The sequence below is a fragment of the Osmerus mordax genome, chromosome 2 (assembly GCF_038355195.1).
Source record: "Osmerus mordax isolate fOsmMor3 chromosome 2, fOsmMor3.pri, whole genome shotgun sequence".
Classification (NCBI taxonomy): Eukaryota; Metazoa; Chordata; class Actinopteri; order Osmeriformes; family Osmeridae; genus Osmerus; species Osmerus mordax.
This window is the reverse complement of record NC_090051.1, coordinates 8,779,770-8,801,053: the sequence shown is the minus strand read 5'-3', so window position 1 is coordinate 8,801,053 and position 21,284 is coordinate 8,779,770. Positions and strand designations below refer to the sequence as shown.

Sequence of the window (21,284 nt, the reverse complement as noted above, 5' to 3'; positions counted from 1 at the left end):
GACCGCAGACATATAAAGGGCATCTCTAGTTTCGGCAGAGTCTTGGGTCTCGAAAAATATCCTAATTTTATTGATTGGACGTGTAGTTTTGCGTCTAGGTCAACTTGTTTGAGGTGTGGATGCTGGGTAAATGTTCGTTTTTCTCTCTGCCTAGCTCGTTAGCTATGACAGCTGCGCCATCCCCGTGGCAACCAAACAGACACGCACCATGAACGTTTTTGAAACTGCCAAAGGAGTTGTATTTCTGACCGCACAGACACATAAAGGATATCTATGGTTTCGGCAGGGTCTTGGAATGAAATATACGTAATTATGTGGGCAATGTAGAACAGCGGACAGATTCGATATTTGATCTTTTGTTAGTTATGGCCATTCTAGTGACGCTACTGTCATCACGGCTGCTAATAGAACGGCGAAACCAGGTCACATACAGTCTAACTATCATTCATTTACCTAGCTACAAACAAATGCTTCGTAACTGAAGAGTATTTACTTTTTATTGGCGATATTGACAACAGAGGTTAAGGAACTTGTCTTTAATCAAAAGATGGTCTCCGTTTTCAATTTGAAGCAGTAGATCTAACTAGCTTATGTAGGATTTTTTTTTCCATTGCATCCTCTCTAGCTTCACGCCTTCGGTTATTATTCAAGCCTACGGTGTTAATACAGTCTGTAAAAATACCACTTTGACACACTTGCAAGAAATGATCCGCTGGTTAGATGTAGCATGATCTTATTATTTAAGTATAAAAAAACTCACCAGGGACAACGACAACATTGGCAACCCTGCACTATGAATTATTATTTTGATGTCATCTTAAAGTAAGTGTCTGAACAGGACTGGGTGTGCAGGCACACATGATTAGTTTCTCCTCCGTCTTGAACCTGAAACCTAGATTCTAGGTTAGAAATGTTGCCAGTCTGTTGCCAATGACTAACAGTTGCTACGTTTTTCCAGCAAGTTCAAGTCATTCCAGTGTTGTCCTTTTACCTTCAAATTTGTTCAACCCAGACTTCAGCAACTGGTTGTCTGCTAAATGTTCACATTTTCCTGCAGCTCATCTTGCCCTTATTCAGACATCCCAAGTCTCCCGGAAGGTCCGGGAGTCTCCCGCATTTCAATAGCGTCTCCCTGACGCCCGCAAATGCTATACAATCTCACGGAAATCGGGGATTTTTTATTTCGAGCAAGCGAGAGACTGTCCAATTGTCATTTCTGGTAGAGATAGGTGCATATTGCGCGTCCTGATTGCGTCGGGGGGGGGGGGGGGGTTACGTGCAGGTTGAGGGGGTACATCATGCGTCCGGATTGCGTCCCGGGGGGGAGGCCACCTTCCGGAAGTGATTCTCTGCAGGTTGGGATGTCTGCCTTATTGTTTTGCATTTTCTTCTTCTTTTCTTCTGTTTTCTGCCTTCATCTTGCTCCAGGTCCTTTCAAAAATACCTTTCACAGCAGTACCTTCCAACTGCCAGTACTTTTGCATTTTTCAAAATTCTTACTTTTTTTAAATTTTCAAATTCTTCAGAATTATTTATTTTTGCATTTTTCTTCTCTTTTCTGTAGTTTTATACCTTCGTCCAGCTCCAGCCCCTTTCAAAAATACCTTTCAGGCGCTTCAGCTTATAACCTTCTACAATATTTTCACAATTTTCCGCTTTTTTAGCATGGTCAGCTATCCCCATTCAGGTTTTCAGCATTCTCACTGCTGTTTCGCAGGAACAGCCGTTTCTAGTTATTGTTTATTTTCGCCCCCCTAAGGATCAGTCAATATTTGGACTACATAGACAACCTAGGTGTCAAAAGTTTCGTATTGGTAGCGATTGCGTTGGTTGTATTTTTATTTACGTTCCGTTGCATGGTTTAAGTAGAAATTGCGTTTTAGTGGTGAAAAGTGAAGCTAACGGTGGCTAATTTGCTAGCCACAGTCACTGACGTTACTAACGTCATGAAAACACACGTGACTACCTGTAGCAGAACATTCGTTTCGCATCTGTTAACTTGGGGGATAGCTAGGCTAACTATAGCTTACTATAGCTTTACTGCAAGGCAGCTGCAGAAACGCCACAAGCAAAGAGGCCAGGGTGATAACTATTTACTCATTTTACTTTGTGATGTGAAACACAATTGTGAAATGTAATGTACAATATTAGCTGATATTATTAAGGAAGTAGGCCCACATCTATTTTCGGAAACGGTAGTCTACTATTTCACTGAAGCATTAGAATCATGACATTAGCCTCTGTTGCCCGGGCAACACATACTACAGTGGTCTATGATGCATCTGTTTTCAATCGTTAAAATAAACATTCCTCACAAATACATTTTCGTTGTAGGATTTATTATGACAATACATTACAAGTAAACGATTTGTTGGTGAAATTATCATTACATGTGGTTTCAAACCAGTGTAGCTCACTGCAACGCTGTAGCCTACGCGAGACACTACAAAAACATAGCTCTTTAGGAAGTCAAACGGCGACAGAACATGTTCGGCACTCCCCATACTTAAATCAAAAGTCTTTCAATAGGTGAAACTATCTGACTACTAACCTGAACTTCATTGCCACAGCCTAAACTTTGTCAAATCTGTTCATGAAAATAATTAATTTCAGCCTAAACCGTACAACGGAACGCAATCGCTACCAAGACGAACACAGCAGTGGTCTAGTACTGTACTGTAGTAGTACAATTTACCGGGGCAGCTTTTCCACACAGGGCTATATCGCATTTTGCGTTGTTACTGACAATGATCGCTACCAGTGAGCTTTTTATGAATAAGCGATTTTCCACTAAATAAATGTCAAGCTTATTTACGTTTTTGGGGGCATATTTTCAGTAAGCAGATGGTACTGTTTGAATCGCGATTCCATCTTCTACTGCCGGAAACGTTGTAGAATAATCTTCAAAGGGGGTTGTTTATTCATGAATGAATGCAATATGAGTAGGCTAAATGCCTGAAAATATTAGCCTGGCTCTGCTAGGTACTTCCGCTCAATTTTATTTTTGCTCCTGTACATAGGTCTGGCCATGAGGTACGTCAGATTTTTCAGGTTGATTTTCTACCGGCGAATCAGCGAACAGAGGGAGTGGCTGAGAATGATGACGTTGATGTCGTGCGCTAGTTTGTGTTGTAGTTCCGTAATGGTGGCGGAAAAAGATGCGAGCAAAGCCATTCGGTCCGTTGTGGCAACGCTGCTGAATATCCAACAGCTACAGCCGGAGCAAGAACAAGTTTTGCTGAGTTTTGTTGGTGGCCATGATGTTGTGGCCCTCCTCCACACAGGGTTCAGGAACAGTTTGATCTTCCAGCTACGGCAGCTAGCTCGGTTACAGTAGTGGTGAAGGAATTGGCTAAGGCGAACGCCAGCGATTGGTTATGGCAGATCAGAGTGGCTCTGGGCAGATCCAATAGTTTTAAACTAGGCTAGCACTGAGTACCCTTTGTTGACAAAAGGCACTTTTTGCCACCAAAACGTAATTTCAACTTAAACTATGTAACGGAACGTAAATAAAAATACAAGCAACTCAATCGCTAGCGAGGCAAAACATTTTACATCAACGTTGTCTATGTAGTCCAAATATTGACGGATCCTTAGGGGTGGGAAAATAAATAACAATAATAATATATATGTGAGAGAACAATGGTTGTGCTCGCCGAAGGTGTGAGCACACCCACTAAAATGTAATGCCAAATGGCTGACCGTTCGTGAATGGCTTGTGTTTGACAATGAAAATGTTGGCATGTTTTGTAAGGATTGCCACATGTACGCAAAAGAAAAAAACAAAACAAACTATTTCGTGGTGGGAATAATTTTAAAGTCGAGGCAGTAAAGGACCATGAGAGTGCCCGAGGGAGTCAGGTGGCTGAGCGGTTAGGGAATCGGGCTAGTAATCAGAAGGTCGCCGGTTCGATTCCTGGCCGTGCGAAATGACGTGTCCTTGGGCAAGGCACTTCACCCTACTTGCCTCGGGGGAATGTCCCTGTACTTACTGTAAGTCGCTCTGGATAAGAGCGTCTGCTAAATGACTAAATGTAAATGTGCCCGAAGTCATCAGGAGAGCATAAGGATTAAAACTGCCAAGACAGGTCGTATTGATGAGAGCCTTGCTGGGAGAAGCCTCACTTTATTGAAGACGTCTGAGTTGGAGAAGATGCAGCTACTTTTTCGAAATTGCCCACGCCATCGGAAAAAAGGGCAGGCCTTTCACCGACAAGCTAGTGCAGCGGTTCTCTCTTGTGAGGCTCCCAAGGGAGGCGCGAGGGCACTGCAGGGGAGGCGCGGTGAGATGGGATGAAACGGAGAAATCCCGATCGCCAATGGTATTTTGTCTTAATATTTTTAAGACAAAGATGCATGTCGGATTACGAGTGATATTAAAATAATATTAATTACATTTATACTTTTAATTCTCTGACAAATGTGCTGAAAACCTTGACAAAAAATCTGATATTTTTTTACTGTAGCTGGCAAAGGCCCTTGCTTCTTTATAACTCCAGTTCGCCCCCCTTGGTTACTGTTGCTATGCCAACCTTTTGCACCGACCCAGAGTTTTCAATGGTAGCCTATATGCAGCTAGCATAGCTAGCATATCGGACAGAAATTGATAAATTCCTAACAGGATCGAAAAGAATATCAGATGATGTGACCCACCCATTGAGTGTTCAATCAAAACAAACGAAAGCAAAGACCTGTGTGGTCTGTCTGAAGACGCTTGCTGCTGACAGCATGAGACCTGGCAAACTTAAATGTCACCTTGAGACTTCACACCCGGCAGATGCAAATAAGCGAGTGGATTTTTTGGGACGAAAATGTAATGATTACAGAGGACAGTAGTCTAGATTTGTGAAGACTGCATCTGGCACCACCAATGCCCATCTGGCATCATACAAAGTAGCATACAAAGTAGCATACAGAATAGCGCAGAGCAAAAAGCCACACACAATTGCCGAGGAGTTGATTCTGCCACAGCGAGTCCCGATAGCTTTCTCGTGGGAAGGTGCTGTCCAGGGTTTTCAAACTGAAAGAAATATTTATATTTCTGCAGGAAGACGGGCACACACTTGAAGACAGATTCAAGGATGAAGACTTCATTGTGAAGCTGGCTTACTTGAGTGATATCTTCGAAAAGCTGAATGAGTTGAATCTGAAGTTACAGGGCCCAAACACATACCTGACGCAGCTGACAGACAGAATCCACTTTTCATATACAGAAAATGGATACATGGGGAAGAAGACTTGAGCAGGGGAACAGAGGCATTTGAGAACCTCAAGTCATTCATTGAATCCAATCAACTTTCAAACACAGTGCTTGTGTTTATGAGAGCAGGGTTTTTCCTGGGTCAAAATGGGTCTTCGGTGCTCCAAAAAAAAAAAAAAAGTATATATATATATTCTTTTTGTTCTTCTTTTTTCTAATCAATGTATTTATTCCCAGGTGTTTTGCATCTAAAGCAATACAGTTGGGCTACTTGAAGACACCTTACACTCATAAAGTATGTTCTAAATGGCATAAATGCTGCCAATTAATAATTGATGTAACAACTTATTGTAAATGGTCAGTAGCCTAGCCTATCAATTAGGTAGGCCACTCTGAAGCATGTACACTGCCTGCTTCATTTGATCTTGATAGGCTAAGCATTCTGTAGCAAATATTAACAATAAACCCACTTTTTATTAATTAAAACTACTTCAGCATAATAATGCACCTAAAATACAAACCTGAGCAAGGGCAGCAATCGCTATCGAATCAACAGACATGTGCAATTTAGCTAGCAGGGGAAGAATACAAACAACGACAATCACCAGTTAACTTGATTTAAATTTGCAAGAACTATAGACTTATACAATAACAGGCTTAAATGAACTGACAACATAAGTTATACGACTTACAGTTCTCAAGGACGCTACGCACGCAATCTCAACTGCGGTGTGAAGCGCGTGTCCGTGCAATTCTCCGACATGCACTCTAACAATCACTGCTGATAGACGGCCTAAAATGTTGTATTCTGATAACGGGCGGCAGAAATTTAGCCATAGAGGAAACACTGCACTATATATTATCATTCCAGGTTAAGAATACCAATGGAGGCTGCGTTTGAAATCGTAAATCAAACTTTGGTCAGCATTTTGAGTGGAAATTTCATTTGCATTTGTACAGGTGTATTCGTGCACGTCGGGCTGGCCCTCGCAGCGGAACAACAGTTTACTCTGTCCATTCGCGCACCTCACAGTTGCGTATTTATCAAACAAGAAGACACGCTTATCAACTCGATTACTATTGATCAAAACAGAACGAGGGTTCGGCTGTAGCCTACTTGAAACATACTATTGAGAACATATTCGCTGACATGCATTGCACCCGTGATGAACACGTTTTTTTTTTTTTTTTTTTTTTTGCAGACTTTTTTTGGCCTTTGGCGCTCGGGATTTGTCATTGGCGCTCAGGAAAACGGCTTTGGCGAGCGCCAAAATGTTCTCTATGCAGGAAAAACCCTGGAGAGACCACCTCTCAACCTTGAAAACACATTTTCATAATAAGTACTTCTCCCTTGAAGAGGCCACTAAGTATGACTGGATCAGAAACCCCTTCATTGCACCTCCACCTGTCACATTCACCACTGAAGAGGAGGATCAGTACATAGAGCTAACATCCGACTCTACTCTGAGGCTGCAGTTCACAACTAGGACCTTGGCTGGGTTCTGGATTGGCATTGAGAATGAGTTCCCCCTGTTGGCCAGAGAGCAGTGGCAGTACTTCTGGCTTTTGCCACATCATAACTCTTTGAGGTAGGCTTTTCTGCTGTGGCCTGCATTAAAAGCAAATGTCGAAATCGACTGAACATTGAGAATGAGCTGAGAATTGCAACCTCAAAACAAATGCCAAGATTTCAGAAGATTTGCCACGAGCACCAGGCACATCAAACCCATTGACATCTGTAACAACCACTCCTGTCTCTTCCAACTACAAGCCTCCAGCTCCGCCCCCCAAAGTCACATTCACTAGTTAGTCTTCTGTTCTTTACTCACACACCTGCATGCCCACCTGTATTTAGTTTCCCTGCCATTGGTCACAGTATGTTCCCCCATCACTTCATTCTGTTCCCTATGAGGTCTTGCATACATGTTCCTAGAGTCAAAGCGTTCGGCTATCTATGAGCAGTGTTAACTAGCCTACCTGTTGTTTTGAATTTGGCTTTGTATTTCTTTTTTTTTTGCAATACTGCTTTTTAAATGTTTTATTTTAACTTGCAGCATGACTAAATCTTAACAGCCATTTGCTGGTTGCTGTTCATTTAATACCCTGATGTCATCTTTTTAAAATAAGCGTATTTTTACCATATCTGCATCTGTTTCTTATTATTTGTAAGGAAAAATGACAAATTCTACCCCAATAATGCAATAAACTTGACCAAATACGTGGAAATGGGTGTAGAGGAGGCCTGGAAAAAAAACACCAAAGGGAGGCCTGACAAAAAAAGTTCGAGAACCGCTGAGCTAGTGGCAATCACCACAGATGGAGCATCTGTAATGACGGCAGTAAACAATGGTGTAGTTACAAAACTGCGTGCAGACAGACCAAATGTGCTGGGGATCCATTGCATGGCCCACAAGCTACATTTACATTTAGTCCTTTAGCAGATGCTCTTATCCAGAGTGACTTACAGTAAGTACAGGGACATTCCCCCCTGAGGCAAGCAGGGTGAAGTGCCTTGCCCAAGGACACAACGTCATTTGGCACGGTCGGGAATGGAACCTGATTAATAGCCCGATTCCCTAACCGCTCAGCCATCTGACCCCAGCTACAGCTTGCCTTTTCAGACGGAATAAGGAAAAATTTGATGGTCAGGAAAGTGTGGAGTGAACAGGGCCAGCCTAAAGCAACACTTCAGTGAGCTCCACATGAAGGCTGGAACCCGGTGGCTACCACATCTCTTCAAAGCACTTTATCATTTTCTCAGGGGATATGCTGCCATTGTACGCCAATTAGAGAAGGTATGTTAATGTATAGCCTACTAAAACCAGCAGTGTGGATGGATTATTTAATGTTTGCTTTCTTTTTCTCTTCATCAGTTTTAAATGCTGTCTGATATAATGCAGTTGTTTTGTTTGTAGTCTCAGGAGGCCACGAACATCCATGCTGTTCTGAGGGCAAAAGCCAAGAGGTTCCTCAACATAGGCAAGGATGGTGGAGTGCTCAGGTTTTACTGCCTTCTCCATGACACCATCTATCAACTGAGCAACCTCCAAGTCACTGCAGAGGTCAGTGTCAACTCTGGCTGAAGCTCAGAGTTGCCTTTCCTCCACTCAGGCTGTCATAGAAAAGTACAAGTCAAAGTATGTATCATATATCCTACAATTTATGATTTGATTTTAGGTTGTGTTGGTGTGTTGTCACCTCAGTATAAACAAAAATATGCCCATCCATCTATCTCTGCACAACTGTAGACCTGGGCTTAAGCTGAGAGCAGTGCTGGACACAGACACCGATGAGGGAGTCCTCCTGAAGCCTACTGATGCCGACCAGCATGACAAGGCAAAGAATGAGCTAATCGATTCTCTGTGCCAGTGCATCACTGCTAGATTTAGTGATGTGAACAGTGGTGTCCTGCAGGCTATGCGGCTGACCAGTTTCCAGTGCTGGCCAGAGGCAGACACAAGTTCAGGTTAGCAATTCAACAGTAATGAACAAATCTTTACGCATTTTAAATTTGCCTGAAAACGCCTAAACAGCATACCCAAAGTAAATTGAAAGCTTATCTTGAACCAGTTGGAGTACATGCATGTAAATGGTCCTTTTGAAAGGTGACACTCTGAAGTTATTTCCCCTGATGTCAGGACCCCTGTCAGTCCTACTGGTGTTGAGTAATAGAAGCTTGAACACAAGGAAAGTGAAAGTTTCTATTTCCGCCTAGATTTTGTTTTGAAAACAGAGGCCTGAAGAGGCCTAGAGGTGGTAGGTATTAGCTGGAAGACAGAATTGGACCACAGCTTGAAGCCTTACCCAATTCAAATCAAAAGTCAAACATAATACCACAATATATTCATATTTGACACATGTTTTTATAAGAGTACATCCAGGCGTTTTCTAAAAGGGCCATATGGAGACTCCAAACTGACCCTTTGTAACCAAGGTCAAAATACTTATAATTTTTCATAATTGTTATCTCTAATGAAAGGTGGTACTTAGAACTATCATATATAAAAGCTAAATCCCCTATTAGTATTGCTGAAACACAAAAACTGAAGCATGAACACATTGGAGTGCTTTATCTGATTCCCAGGATTGATGCACAAAAAAGACAGCTTGTGTCGATCTACTTTGCGCCCGGGACTTTTATTTTGAAGGCTCCACAGATACCTAGCATGTTGGGTATTAGCATTTACAGCATTTCCTTAGCTACAAGGCTAACAAGCTCATTTCAGAGCCAGTTTGAGAAATGTGTTTAGAACGAGTGGGGACGGAGGGGGGGGGGGGGGGGGGGGGGCAGGACGAACAGACCTAGTTGGCTTTAGAGGGCTGTAAACAGGGCATGGAACCTCCTATTGGGTCAAACAAGGTGTCAATCGAAAGGGCAGAGTGTAGCGGCCATCTTGACCCTCTCCAATCGTAAATATCCGAATCACATCTCTATGAATGAGCGATAGTGCGTGAGAGAGTGCAAAAATTGAATTGGCGAAGGCAAAATTAAGCAACAACATCGTGGCTATGTGTGGATATAATTCATTTGTTGCACTCATTTGTTGCAACTACTCGACATGGTTAGATAGTTTGGACCTTTGGGAATGTAACCAGTCCATGTTTGTTGGGATCTTTTGCATACCTGGACCACGGTGAACCTTTTAGGGTGAGTAGAGTTGTTTGCTTTTGCTTTGTTTACGTATTTGTGACTGTACAAAGACGTTGGTTAAACTTGCTGTTGCGACTTGATCTTGAAATGGATTACAGCAATGCAAGCATGAAAATTGTAGCTTTCCAATGATGTATGGAATGTGTAGCAGTCTAAAAATATATTTTTTAGTAGTGAGTGCGCAGTAACTTGGGCAGGAGGGGGGCTCGGTTCTGGCCTGCGGGCGGGTTTGGACCGGAAACAGGTTTTTAAGACAACTGCTTAACTTTATATGAATGTTTTCCCTTTTGTTCTCAGATTTTGGTGATGAAGAGGTAAACAAACTCATCAGTCACTTCCGACCTCTTTTACTGTCTGCTGGAGTGGATGTGGAGTTGATCCCTGATCAATGGACAATTCTCAAGACTGAACTGTACACAGCAGGATTCAGCCAAGGTACTTGGAAAATGATGTTTTAGAAAATAAATCTCATACTGATGTACTTTATCAGTAGGATTTTTAAACAAGTGCTTGAAAAGTTCCCAAGCTCTATAGAAATGTCTAATATTGTGAGACAGTTTTATTTTGTTTACCAGGAATCTGAGTAAATGTCATTTGTTAAAGGCACAATCCACATTTGATGCCATCTTTTAATAACTTAAGTTGCATTTGAAAATGTTTAATTGTTTGCAAGTGCATAATGCATGTTGTCTGTCTCACCCTGCTACAGGAACCTTTGAGAAGACCTGGCCTACTGTGAACAGAATGCTGTGCCATAGGTGTCCTGATGTCTTTGATCTTTTTGATGCTCTCCTCTAGGGATGCGTATTGATAAGATTTTAACGATTCAGACTCCTTATCAATTCTTGCTTATCGATTCAATTCCTTATCGATTCTCTTATCGATTCACCCCTCTACAGCCAACTAGGTCTGTGCGTCCTGCACCCCCCCACACACACAATCGTTCAAAACGAATTTCTCATACTGGCTTTGACTGGCTCTGAAATGAGCTAATACCTACCACCTCTAAGCCTCTTCAAGCCTCTGTTTTCAAAACAAAATCTAGTCGGAGATAGAAACTTTCAGTTTCCTTGTGTTCAAGCTTCTATTACTCAACACCAGTAGGACTTACAGGGGTCCTAACAACAGGGGAAATAACTTCAGTGTCACCTTTCAAAAGAGACCATTTACATGCATGTACTCCAAATGGTTCAACAACAGCTTTCAATGTACTTTGGGTATGTTGTTTAGGCGTTTTCAGGCACATTTAACAGGACTATTAAAAGGTTAAACAATTAAAACGCGAACGTTTGCTGATAACACACGCCGCCCCGATAACTTGAAATGATCAATAAGATCAATACTAATGGGAGACGAATGCCGGAGCTAAAATGTATGCTTCAAACGACGGGACAGAAGATAACTAAATCGACTACACACGATAAAGGCAAATTGCTTCACACAGTAACAAGTGGTTGTGATCACTTTTGAGCAGTTTAGCTCTACCTTAGATAGTTAGAGATGAAGCACGAACGTTAGCTGCGCTGCTGCATGCATCGAACACATGACGTTCCAGTAACTTCATTCCATGCTGTGTGTTCAAATGCTTCTTCATATTTGTAGTATTTCCTCCCTTCGACGAAAGACTTTTTACACGCGTTACAAGTGGCGTTGTTGTCATTTTGTCGTGTGAAATACAACCAAACTTTAGAAACGCTTCTTCCTAGTTGCCATGTTTGCTTCAGTCTGTCTGAATCAAAGTTCGCGCATGCGCAACGGCACAGAGAATTGTTAACAGAATCGTTAAGGAATTTTGCTAATGATTCCAAGGAATCGATTCACTGAGAACCGGTTCTAAACAAGAACCGGTTCTCGATACCCATCCCTAATAGCGAGTTACGCTATCCGTGAGTGTGCTCCATTTCGCACTGTCACGTTTATATTTGCACTGTCGGGAAAAGGCATCTGTAACAGATAACTGTCTGGAAGACCCCTTTCCAGCTCCAGCGGCAGTTGTTCCCAGGTTGAAAAATTGGGTGGGAATCGGATGGTTATGTTTTAGGTTAGTTGTGTTGCCTCTTTTCGTTGCCACTGTTTTTAAACAAAGTCGACATACCGGCTCGTTCACGTTAATTGGCTCTCATCTCATTCGGCTTAAAGCCAAAATGTTCCCACACTAGAGCTGAAGATTGTGGATTTGAAACCAAGTCCATTTGGACTTGTTCTTCCTAACTAGCTGTAGATGTCACGAAACAGAACACTTTATAACATAGTGGGTTCACCCCTTCTCTTCATCTTTCGGTGTCCGCTCTGTGTGTGTGTGCGCGTGTGGAGATGCTAGCCCCGCCTACCCTTTCGACACAGAAAGCAGACAAGATGACAGAGGCAGCGGGATTGACTAAAATGTTGGTGGCATTCGTTTTTATGTAAAAATGAATATAATAATTATTTTTTATGATAAAAATGATCAGTTGCAATATATAGCAGCACCAAAAATGATTGCGCTCATTTCCATATATTGTGCGAAAAGTCAATATATTGACTATCGCGACAGGCCTACGACCGAGGCGGCCATTCGCGGACCCATCTTGGATGTTGAGGCCTTTTCCAAAGTCTACATAATTTCCCCTCCATCCAATAAGTCTAAAATACCTAATACTTTGTACAGCCTACCTGCTTTATGTCTCATGGGAAACAACAAAGCCATTGGGACCCATTACAGCCACCATTTTGTATTTCAGATTTTGGTCCAAAACATTTTCTTCTTATGAACAGTAAATCCGATCAATTTATAATCTGGATTCCCATGTTTGGGATACATGTCTGACCAAAGTGTGTCTTTGTGAATAAGAAATGTTATCTAGTGCTGTCAAACGATTAAAATATTTAATCGCGATTAATCGCATTAATGTCATAGTTAACTTGCAATTAAATCGCACATTTTTATCTATTCTAAATGTCCCTTGATTTCTTTTTGTCCCATTATTTTTTCTAATTTTAATGCTTTTATCAACCTGGAAAAGTGGATCGGCTTGCTTAGTGCAAATGTTTTTTTTTAATTGAAAACAACAGTGCAATCGCCTGGCTTTGACGAGGGGGCGGAGAATTTGCATCAGCTGTGTGCTTGGCCATCAAGTGGTATTTCAGACTGGACGTGCTGCGATGATAGCTCAGTTCACAATGACAAAACGCACAGATTAATTTGGTCTTGTCAATGGAACTATTTGGCAACTTTTTTAAAGTAAACTTTCCATTCAGAATCTTATTGGCATCCATTTCGGCGTCTCGCGCTCGCCATGCTCTCAAAACGTAATGTTAGCCTACTACTCTTAACAAGTGTGTGCGGCGTGCCTGTTGTTTTGTTTCAGGTCTAGATAGATCCGGTGTGGTGTTGTAGTTTTTCTAACGTCACTGGTTGTTGCAACAGCATGTGAAAAAAACGAGGCCAAAAAGAACGTTAATCTTGCGATTAAAAAATGTACGCTGTTAAAATGGGTTTGCGTTAACGCCGTTAATAACGCTTTTAACTGACAGCACTACTAAAATTGCATTATTGCACTAGTGCACAGTGCCTGTGATGCAGTAAGTGATTAAGATGTCAGTGAAAAACACATACAGATTCCTTGAACTATGGATAGTGCCTGTGATAAAATTGGGTGGCACACACACACAGATTCCGGGAATTATAGATGGGGCACAGTGCTCGCGATGATGTCAGTGACACACACAGATTTCTGGAATTATAGATAGATAATGCAGTGCCTGTGATGCAGCTGATGATGATAGTTCTTCTCAGTGGTTTTGGTACCTATATTTCTCAGATAACAATAGAAATTCTCTGTGCTCCACAGTCAACCCTAACCAACCTCCACATCTATTCTTATCAAATTGCCAAAGCTGTGGTAGCCTACATACATGCAAATAATTATGTATCCTTTATTTGTCTGCCGTTTCCTAAATTATAAATTGCTTATGTTATGTGGATCAAAATGTACTATATTGGTTCTCTGTTAAATTGTCTTACCACCACAAACATCTAGACATTTAGTTCATAACCGAAGTCATTACATGCACAATGGTTTAGCCAGTTGTCATAATTGTAGGCCTAATTCACCATACAGCGCTTGTGTACATTTGCAGTGTGCAGGCAGTTTTTACATCAGTAAACACGTTAATTTATGCAACAAAATTCACTGAAAGTATATCCAACAAACCCCTGTGAAAGCAGCTGATTATCAGTTGTAAAAGTGAATTTGCTTCTAAATTACGAAACAAAATTTCCCTATTTTCCTCACTATGAACTCCGATGCGTTAATTGCTTAGAGTCATTTAAATGTGAATGCCTTTGTTAATCACATTAATTAAATCACGGTAGTGCACTCGGTTGGATTATAAAAAGGACACCTGCAAAATATAAACTTTGCCAAGTGCCCGGTTCTCAAGATATTTGTAGGAAACTCACTGCACACACAAACACACAGATTCCTGGCATATGAACAATTTATTTGTTCTGCCAAATGCCTTGGAGGACACTGGCCTGTTGTTGATAGTGTTGAAAGATGGGGTGGTGAGATATCCTCTGTGTGGGTCCTGGAGTGTGTCACAGTGAGGGGGAAAGGGATGACGAGAAGAACAATCAGAGTGAAGGGGCTGGGACCAATCAGATTGAAGGGGCTGGGATGAGTTCCCATGATGCCGTAGAGGCATATGAAAGATGGGGATTGTTTTTGGAAATGTTGAAATGCTGGTGCGAACACTGCACTCTTTTATATTCAAAGTGTGCCTGGTTCTCCAGATAATGATAGGAAACTAAACGCGGACACACCGACACACACACAGATTCCTGTCATTATTAAAGAGATGTTATTGCTGAAAATAATCCTGTCGAATATGTGAGCTAATGCATGATAAGAGCATTTTCTTCAACAGATCAGTTCTGATTAATAACAAAATTAGGTTGCATAATATTTAGGGCATTTCTGATTCGTTTTTAAGATAAAACAAACAGATTCTTGGAAAATTGTAACATTGAATTAAAAACAGGTACAACTGCATAATGTGCATTAAGTCAAAGCCTTTACATTGCAATGCGAGAGGATGTGCTCAAAAGTATAAAGCTACTGATTCGTTGAACACCGTTACAACACTTTCAAACTGAGATTATGTAATGGAATTTCTACACTATTTGCCCATCTTGTTTAATTAAGTCGCTTTCCGTCTCTCCGTCCTGTTGTTTTGCCCTATCTTTTTCAACCAAAATATTCACAATAGCCAGGAACTAGGTAAACCTACCGCCTAGTGGTAAAAAATTAGAACTACCGTGTACTGTGTTTAACAGTGATAGTAACGGTAGTACTTGATAATTACAATCCTGTTAAATGTGCCTAAAAACGCCTAAACAGCATACCCAAAGTAAATTGAAAGCCGTTCTTGAACCATTTGGAGTACATGCATGTAAATGGTCTCTTTTGAAAGCTGACACTCTGATGTTATTTCCCCTGTTGTCAGGACCCCTGTCAGTCCTACTGGTGTTGAGTAATAGAAGCTTGAACACAAGGAAAGTGAAAGTTTCTATTTCCACCTAGATTTTGTTTTGAAAACAGAGGCCTGAAGAGGCCTAGAGGTGGTAGGTATTAACTGGAAGTCAGAATTGGACAACAGCTTGAAGCCTTACCCAATTCAAATCAAAAGTCAAACATAATACCACAATATATTCATATTTGACACATGTTTTTATAAGAGTACATCCAGGCGTTTTCTAAAAGGGCCTTTTGGAGACTCCAAAATGACCCTTTGTAACCAAGGTCAAATATTTTGCATAACTGGACCATGAACCGTGGAGGGTGAGTAAAACTTTATTTGTATATATTTGTGACCGGACAAAGACGTTGACTGTACTTGCTGTTGCGACTTGATCTTGAAATGGACTACAGCAATGCAAGCATGAGAATCGTAGCTTTCCAATGATGTATGGAATGCGTGGCAGTCTAAAAATATGTTTTTTTTGTGAGTGCGCAGTAACTTGGGCAGGAGGAGGGCTCGGTTCTGTTGCGCGGGCGGTATAGGACCGTAAACAGGTTGAGATAGCTACATTGTCTCAAATGCAAATACATGTTAAGCAACACCTTAGCAACGGCCTGTTAAATTATTATCTAGACAAAACTGCATCAAAACTGCAATGAAAAAACTCACATTGCAAACAGATTGGACAATAACTAAAATACTTACCCCTCCCATAGTGATTCCATCAATAAGGGCCACATATGGTTTCTGTAACGTTCCTGAAAATGTGGTGTTAAATGTAGATAATTTGTACATCTATACAGCACATATAACTGATCACACATGAATAGATGAATCATTCACTTTTGACAGTTGCAATATGAGTACCCTTTTTTTAAGAGAATAATTGGAAATGTCTGGAAAAAAATATGCTTTTCTCTGGGTTGTAGGGCTGGGCGATAAATCGATAAAAAAAAAATATCGAAGTAATGACTTCCCTCAATAAAGATATTGTAACATTAATTCATTTTCAATAAAATCGATAATGTCGATAGAGAATAATTAGGAACAGCAGTCCATTTAATTTCTGTGATGCATCAGGAAGTTGCGGAGAAATGGTAGCTTACGCTCACAAAAATATACTGAGCACCTTGAGTGGAGTAGCTAATGTTAACCGCGGAAAATGAGTCTTATTGCCGAAAACACTGGCAGCAATAGCAATGGCGAGGGAGCAACTTCCAATGAAGAAATTATTGATAAAAGGGTTCGTCTTCTTCAGTTATTTGGAAGTGGTTTGGCTTTTTGAAATCCGACAAAGAGCAGAGCAATGTTCGGTGCAAATTGTGTAGTAAACAAACAGGTGGCTACCAAGTCTGGTAATACGACAAACTGCAAATCTGGACTTCGACAGGTCTACAAACGCCTTTGTAAGCAGAGATTTGTTAAAACGTTTGTTAACTGCGGCAAAGCATTTGCAGACCTGTCGAAAAGTCCATATTTGGTTTCTTATATACTACAACAATATGTGGGAAAATCCCAAATCAAACAACAAATCTGGAGCAGACGCCATGTTGTCAACATCTCCAAGGCAACCGCTTTCTAGGTCCGTAAATCATTTGCGGACCACTGGAGAGGTCTGCAAACGGTTTTGCTGACTTCTTAGAACGTCTCTGGACCAACAAGAACAGCGTATTGGTCCAATTATAATACTAATCAGGGCTCGACAATAACGATGGCCCTTTTGCCTGGGGCCAGTAAAAGCAACGTCGGGACAGTTAAACTAGCAACTCACTAGCTCGATCGGGCCACTGCAAATTATTGATTGAAAAAAAATTGCATTGTAAAAGTTAACATCCTTCATATGTTTTGCTATCTGCTAAATGCATAAATAACTTTGCAGCTCGTGGGGCGCACAGTTGGCAAATCAAGAGTTGAGTAGTGAGTGACGAGTGGTTGTCAAATTGTAATTCTCTCATTTTTTAACAACTGGTGCGAGACTGGCGCGAGACAATAAAGTAAAAGCAAAGTAGAGCTACGAGCTCAAACGGAAGCAAATTTTTATGGAAACTAAGATGCACTGTGTAGTCTGTCGTATGTTCCCGTCTAAAGCAGACAAAAGGAAATGTATCTTTTTACACAGGCACCGAAAATTTTCGAAAACAGTCCCTGACCAGCCATGCTAGCAGACAGCACCTGGTTTGTGTGACAGCTAAGCGGATGGTTGACAATCCATCTTCCAGGCCGTTGACCATGCTGGTCAGGAATTTAAATGTAGATGCCCATCGTGTTATTGCACGACTTATAACAACCGCATATCACGTAATTAAGGAGGAACGAGGAACGAGGCGAGCCAGCCACTCGCCTCGTTCCCCTGGGCTATTGAACTGCAGCAGAAGAATGGTGTCGACTTGGGTACTTTGTATCATACTGATGAAATGCTATGGAAGCTTTTATATATTAGCATTGAGGGACCAGAGGTTTCAGTTTCAGCCAGACAGAGTTGTGCAGAGATGGCTGTCAGCAGGGAATAGAGCACGTCATGTTTGAGGTTAAAAGTCAATTGTTTTGCAGACTATTACGTTTTAGTTTTTTTATCACTAGAAATGTGATTTCATTTTTGTTCTTTATATATCCAGGATGTGTTTAATAAATGGTTAAACATGTGAACAGAATAACATAACTTATAAGTCTTTGGTTTTGTTGTAACAATTATAAATTACAACTTTTGGAGGGGGGGCCAGTAAAAATGTATTGGGGCCAGTAAGTTTCAAACCCACTGGCCCGGTTTGGCCAGTGGCATGTTGAGCCCTGCTAGTATATAAGAAACCTTTTTTACCACCAGAAGCAAAATCACTCGTTGGAACATGCAGAAAGTGTGAGTTTGCGCCAAGGTATCGATAAAAAGCAAGATTTACTTGACAACTTTATGCTGAGTGAAGGGAAAAAGTTGAGGAAAATACTTATTTTGCTACTACTACGGATCTGTGGTCTATCGTCTTAATTATTGTTATTGAATGGAAATATAAATATCGATAATATCTTACCCATATCGCCCAGCCCTACTGGGTTGTTTGACAAATCTTGAGATATAGGTAAATGTTACCTACCAATTGCATGGTTCAGAATGTATTCCTCACGGAAGAAATCCTGTGCGAGAGGATCTCCAACCTTTCCTGCTTCTGTGACAGCTAGGAGACAAATGACATCCTAATTCAGCAAAACACTCAAGAGACTCATTAACATTTAGTGCTAGTACAGTGCTCATGATACCTGTGCCCACGATGCAGCCAGTGATTAAGATGTTGGTTAGTTGATCAAATAGTTGCATTAGAGACATTACCGCGCATCCACATAGTAAATTAACACATTACTGAATCTAGCATAAAATTCACTTATCTACATTCTTGCTGTTAGTTAGCTAGCCAGCTTTTCATCCAGAAAGAAACCCCTTTGAAAATAGCTATACAACTATCATGCTGTAGCTAGGGATGCGTACTGATAAGATTTTAACGATTCCGACTCCTTATCGATTCGATTCCTTATCGATTCTCTTATCGATTCTCCCCTCTACATTACATTTAGTCATTTAGCAGACGCTCTTATCCAGAGCGACTTACAGTAAGTACAGGGACATTCCCCCTGAGGCAAGTAGGGTGAAGTGCCTTGCCCAAGGACACAACGTCATTTTGCACAGCCGGGAATCGAACCGGTAACCTTCAGATTACTAGCCCGACTCCCTTACCGCTCAGCCACCTGACTCCCTCTATAGCCAACTAGGTCTGTGCGTCCTGCACCCCCCACACACACACTCGTTCTAAACAAATTTCTCAAACTGGCTTTGACTGGCTCTGAAATGAGCTAATACCTACCACATCTAGGCCTCTGTTTTCAAAACAAAATCTAGTCAGAGATAGAAACTTTCAGTTTCCTTGTGTTCAAGCTTCTATTACTCAACACCAGTAGGACTTACAGGAGTCCTAACAACAGGGGAAATAACTTTAGTGTCACCTTTCAAAAGAGACCATTTACATTTCCAAATGGTTCAACAACAGCTTTCAATGTACTTTGGGTATGTTGTTTAGGCGTTTTCAGGCACATTTAACAGGACTATTAAAAGGTTAAACAATTAAAATGCTAAGTTTAATAATGGATTAAAAATCGATATGCTCAGTTTAATAATGCGACACGCGAACGTTTGCTGATAACACACGCCGCCCCGATAACTTGAAATGATCAATAAGATCAATACTAATGGGAGACGAATGCCGGAGCTAAAATGTATGCTTCAAACGACGGGACAGAAGATAACTAGATCGACTACACACAATAACGGCAAATTGCTTCACACAGTAACAAGTGGTTGGGATCACTTTTGAGCAGTTTAGGTCTACCTTACAGTAGTTAGAGATGAAGCGCGAACGTTAGCTGCACTGCTGCATGCATCGAACACATGACGTTCCAGTAACTTCATTCCATGCTGTGTGTTCAAATGCTTCTTCATATTTGTAGTATTTCCTCCCTTCGACAAAATAGACTTTTTACACGCGTTACAAGTGGCGTTGTTGTCATTTTGTCGTGTGAAATACAACCAAACTTTAGAACGCTTCTTCCTAGTTGCCATGTTTGCTGCAGTCTGTCTTCGCGCATGCGTGCGCGAACTTTTATAGTTCATTCAGACAGACATTTGCGTGTCCCATTATTAAACTGAGCATATCGATTTTTAATCCATTATTATTAGCATTTTAATTGTTTAATGGCACAGAGAATCGTTAACAGAATCGTTAAGGAATTTTGCTAACGATTCCAAGGAATCGATTCACTGGGAACCAGTTCTAAACAAGAACCGGTTCTCGATACCCATCCCTAAATAGCACCCTGTTCAATATCAATATTGTTGTCCATTTCCAAAACCTGCACATCCATAGCAAGGGTTCAGTTAGTCTAAACGCAATAAAGTCAATCCAAGAAAGCGCAAACGATAGGATCAGTTGGAAACAGCGCAAACGAGTTCAATCCAGGACAGCACCGAAAGTAGGTCAAAAAGTCACGTGATACGCCACAACAAGCGAACGCGCAGAGTTCCAATATATTCCAGGGCTCGCGCCTTTGTAGTTATTCTCCGTTGTCCAGGCGATGATCTGCGGTGCTCAGGCTCCAGTAGGCTATCCTTAGCATAGCCTTTAGCACACCCACGTCCTGGCTCCAAACCACAGCTCCATACAGCGGCTCACGCACAGGTCCCACATTTCCACATCTTCCAAGGCCATCTGAGTTTCATGCATAGTCCAATCGGCAGGGTTTTGACATTATAACAGCCAGCCTAATGCTGCGCTATTGCAGCGTTGCCCCAGGCTCCGGTACGACGCGCTAGGCGGCTATTGTTTTACCTGTTGCTCGTCTTGTTTTCAATGAGTCCAAAAGCCGGCTAAAGAGATCAATCCTTTATTCCAGGGATTGGTGCAAACTAGGGATGGGACGTATGGCACTGACGCATCGATGCTTGTGTCGCAAAACCAATACGCACAGTTTTGAAAAAGTGTTTTGGAGCTTGTATCAAATTACGAAACCACGTGATAGATGACGTTCAATGCTTCAAACGTCACAAACTGGTTCGAAGTTTTGCCGCTCTTCTGAACCAGAGCCATAGAAGGAACGAAGCCACCGCTTCTTGTTAAAGACAAATCTCACATTTCCAGAGAAGCAGCACCAGGCATCGCTTGAGTTTCTTCCATCAGTCATTATTATTTAGCAAAATCCGTATTGTAATAATTATAAATCCGTGCACTTGTGTTGTGTTATTTTATTGAAATGAAACGTAACATGATAGGACTAGGTAGGTCTATACAGTGCCCAGAAAACAAATGTTGATGATTCGTCAACATTGTCAACAGTAATAATAATTAGTAAAAATAAAGTCCCTCCAGTTCACAATAGGCCTACATATCACAAATG

General features: G+C 41.3%; 1 protein-coding gene across 1 annotated transcript in view; it reads right to left on the bottom strand.

Annotated features, from left to right (window-relative positions):
* Nucleotides 1–21,284, bottom strand: part of hibch (3-hydroxyisobutyryl-CoA hydrolase) — a 124,934-nt gene that overhangs the window by 92,089 nt on the left and 11,561 nt on the right. The window contains exons 5-6 of the mRNA XM_067228908.1: nucleotides 18,440–18,520; nucleotides 16,059–16,111 (exon numbers count right to left, since the gene is read on the bottom strand). Of these exons, the coding sequence (XP_067085009.1) occupies nucleotides 16,059–16,111; nucleotides 18,440–18,520 (134 nt within the window). The remainder of the gene's footprint in view (nucleotides 1–16,058; nucleotides 16,112–18,439; nucleotides 18,521–21,284) is intronic.